We start from the raw sequence: 3,985 nt of genomic DNA, 5'->3' as shown, positions 1-3,985 counted from the left end.
TCAATCAGTCATTAAAATAATATAGAACATTCATCCATTCCTTCATTCATCCATTCATCCATTCATTCATTCATGGCAATGCATACTATAGGAGAGATCAAGTAGAATTGAGACTGTATTTTCCCTCCTTCAGTTTAATTTCAGTTTTGTTCTGCCCTGCCCTGCCCTTTAAAAGCAGGAGAGGCTGAACTGAAAGTGCACTTGAACGCAGCAGCAACAGAACAAGATGTTACTGATCCTCACCCTGACTGCTTTGCTGTTTACAGGTAAGAAGAGGGTAACCCTTCTGAATTCACTGCCTACTGTTAGAGAATATATATCCAGCTCTTGTGTTGTCAAATGTATAATATCATGTTGTCTATGTTTAATTTGTAGAATTGTTAAAGTGATTTTATGATTTGTTATCATAATATGTTAAAGGCTAGGACTTTTTCTCTTCTGAAAATCTACAGATAAGCTTAGTATTTTATTCACAGTTAATCCTTGTTATTTCTTTGAATGTTTACAGCACAGGTTTTACTTTCATTATCATACACTGACACAGCTGTTTCGATTCTTCTCAGCATCCATGTCACAGATTACTGGTTATGGCAATATGACAGTGGACTATGGACGGGATTCAAAATATGGATGTGCTGTAGCCAACCTGAAAGGTAAGGAAAACTGTATTTATTGATGTGATTGGTTGACTGACTGTCTGTCTGGCTTGCTGGTTGTTTGGTTGTTAAAATTGTAATATTTACCAAGTCCAATTAGTACTTGGAAAAAAATGGTTGATTGGATGTTTTCCATTTCCCAACAGATGTGCAGCAGGTGACATGGCAAAGGCTTGTCCCGGACAGGCCCATAGAGAATTTAGCGACGTACAGTAAGCGGTTTGGGGAGCATGTGAATAATCCCTACAGAGGGAAGGTGATCTTCACAGAAGCGACGCTCAGCTCATCTTCCATCACTCTGGCCAACGTCACCTGGGAGGATGAAAGCTGTTATATCTGCGCCTTCAACCGGTATCCTGATGGGTCCATGAGGAAGCAGATATGCGTCACAGTGCAAGGTAAATGCAACAACATGTAGGGTAAAGGTCAAAATAATGTAATTGCTTGGATTACCTACAATTCATATGCAAATAAATTAAAGAGTAAAGTATACACAACAATGAAAAACATGAGCACATATACTACAGTTTAAAAAGCAGAAATACAATCTAAACTGAGAGAAAATGCTGTGAACAGTACAGTTTACAAGGAACAAATCAAATCTGATCCTTTTGCAACAAACACATTATTCTCCTTTTAGTTTTTTGCAACAATAATCTGATTACGTCTCTTTGCATGTAACTGTAATCGGTTACTCCTCAAGCCTTTAAAGCATTTAGGTCAGTGTTTTCTTATTTTCTATTCTAAGGAATATCCAGTTTTAAAACAGAAGTGCATGCTCCCAGCAGTGACCCTGAGGAAGAGGAGGAGGAGGATGAAGAGGTTGTGTTCAGCTGCTCTGCTACAGGAAAACCAGCTCCAGCCATACAGTGGGAAATCCCTTCTCAAGCCACCGACACACACCGGCAGCCAATCACTACAGTGGTAAATGAAGACAAGACGTTTACCAGCAGCAGCAACGTCACTCTGCGACTTCCTGCTGGGTGGGAAGGACATGTGGTCTGCCTGCTGAACAGTGGAGCCATGGGACAAAGGAGCGAGAGGATTCCCTTTTCTTTACCTGCCAGGGAGAAGCAGGAAGAGGAAGGTATGCCTGACAATCCTTTTGTATTACATGCTCTTTAGCTGGAAGTTACTCATGACGATCGCATCCTGGAAAAGTTCCAGAAATGTGCGGAATTATTGTTATTACTGAACACAGTGTGCTGTTGGTATCTTTGCCTGCTTAAATCGGCACAGGAGGGTGTCATACTCACATAAAAGTCAAGCTATCAAAAGCATTTTACTCTGGGTTCCAGGTAAAAAAAATGTAAGGGGGCTTTTAGATCTGGCAAAGCTGGTGTTATGGATGCCGGATTTGGCACCCCCTCTGTTACTTTGACCATTATGGAACTTTTTTTAACACAAAGTTGTAATTTCCTACAAGTGTCTCCTTTGTTTACTGCCGGTAAGCCACACTTCTATTGTTAAACTGCTATGCTGTGACTCATCATTGATAGGTTTCCTCATACTGCACATTACAAGAAGTCAAAAAACTCCCAGGCTCGAGACAGTGTTAGCTGTGCATGTTGTTTCCGTTTCACTTCTTCTTAGCTTTCATTTCGACCAACAGGACAATGATTTGCTGCGTTATCAACTGCTCTCTGGGTCACCTCATGACAGATCATGTTACTCTGACATTTCCCACCTTCCTCTTTTTCTTTTAACGGTTATTAACCTTAATCTTGTTTTGTGTGCAGGGAAAACACAGTCCACCTCAGGGACTGCACTTGTGACTTCTGCTGTAGTTTCAGTCACTTTCATCATCATCATCATCATCGTCGTTGTTGTTGTTGTAATAAAGCGAACAAGGTGAGATATTTAACATTGTGTTCATACTTCTCTTTATAGTGAGGTATTACAAGTAGGGTTAACAAGCTTTTCTTTCTTCCTGGCAGGCCCAGGAGACCAGAAGAAAGGAAAATGGACAATAATGATTTAAATGTAGTTTTAATGTAACCTTTAACAGTGTTTAATATAAAATCTGCAAACCAAGGATCACAGATAGTTTTTAAAATATTTATTTGTAATTTAATTATTCAGCACTTTATACATCAGCAAAGCAAGTTCAGGAGTGGTCAAATGTTTCAAAAATGATCTTTTCACTGTCTACTTTCGAGTTTAATCCATCACATGTAGAAAGCACTTCGCTGTTATTCAGGGTGAGAGTGACGGCAGCTTAGTGCAATATAAAAGGTTTGCATTAACAGGAAGATATGAAAAACTGTTTTGGTGTGCTGTCATGCAAGTGTGCTGTGTGGGGAAGAAAGAGAAAGAAGGAAGAAAATCACAGGCAGAAAAATATATATCATTGTGTTAATTTTGCAGCAAATTTGACCTCTATCAAGTGATTAGGTTGATATATAGAGCAACCAGGTGATTGTTTAAGTCAACAATAAGAATCTATCTATTATTTATTAATTATACATAATATGTAACATCATATTATGTATGTTGCTGCTATTTTGCACTTTTCTGGCAGTTTTGCACTTTAATGTTTCTGCCCAAATGTTATTTATTGCACCATAGACATATTTCCTCGTAAACTGTAACTGTAGGGCTCTATATGTGTTAAAGAGCTAATTGTGTGTATTCATTTACTGTTGCATTAATGTTTTACAATGGATTATTAAACTCTTATCCGCAATATGTTCAACGTGTTGATACTGTGTGTTATAAATAATGTATTCTCTAACTCGTATCATATATTATTACATTTTGGGTTAATAAAACCAGTGGTGTAAAGTAACTAAGTACATTTACTCAAGTACTGTACTTAAGTAAGAGTATTTCATGTTTTCTCTACTGTCTTCTAAAATTCATAGGCAAATATTGTACTTCTACTCAACTACTTGTATTAGTCCCTTAAATTACTTACAGATTTTGATTAATGATGTGCAATAAAGTAAGTGAGTCAATTCACAAGCTACCCTGTATATAAAAGCCATTAAAACTAGCTGCACCTTTACCAGCTTTGAAAACACTTTAATGATCAATCATTATAAATCATATCATGTAAATTATTCTGAAATGGGACAATCAGCATAATGAGTACTTTTACTGTTGTACTTTTACTTGTAACCTTTTGAATGGAGGACTTTTAATTGTAACAGAGTATTGCTATTCTGTACTTCGGTACTTCTACTTTTACTCAAGTACAAGATCTGAGTGCTTCTCCCAGTCCCACCTCCGTCGTTAACGATTACTAATTTAGTTTCGATTTGACCGGAAGCTGTCAGTGAAAGCTTTGAATTTGAACGTTAGGCGGTTAAAAGAAGAGAAGATGGCTC

The 3,985-nt window shown here is 37.7% G+C and overlaps 1 protein-coding gene across 1 annotated transcript; it reads left to right on the top strand.

Annotated features, from left to right (window-relative positions):
• Positions 1-220: 220 nt before the first annotated feature.
• Positions 221-3,346, top strand: LOC104967753 (nectin-1-like). The gene is made up of 6 exons (XM_010797279.1): positions 221-266; positions 564-653; positions 803-1,054; positions 1,405-1,743; positions 2,396-2,507; positions 2,594-3,346. Exons 1-6 carry the CDS (start codon positions 227-229, stop codon positions 2,652-2,654), a joined length of 894 nt encoding a protein of 297 aa, XP_010795581.1. The 5' UTR covers positions 221-226; the 3' UTR covers positions 2,655-3,346.
• The last annotated feature ends 639 nt before the right edge of the window (positions 3,347-3,985 follow it).

Source organism: Notothenia coriiceps, unplaced genomic scaffold (assembly GCF_000735185.1).
Source record: "Notothenia coriiceps isolate Sejong01 unplaced genomic scaffold, NC01 NC01_scaffold00002480, whole genome shotgun sequence".
In the NCBI taxonomy this organism is placed as follows: domain Eukaryota; kingdom Metazoa; phylum Chordata; class Actinopteri; order Perciformes; family Nototheniidae; genus Notothenia; species Notothenia coriiceps.
The sequence above is the reverse complement of the archived record's forward strand: the minus strand, read 5'-3'. Positions and strand labels throughout refer to the sequence as shown.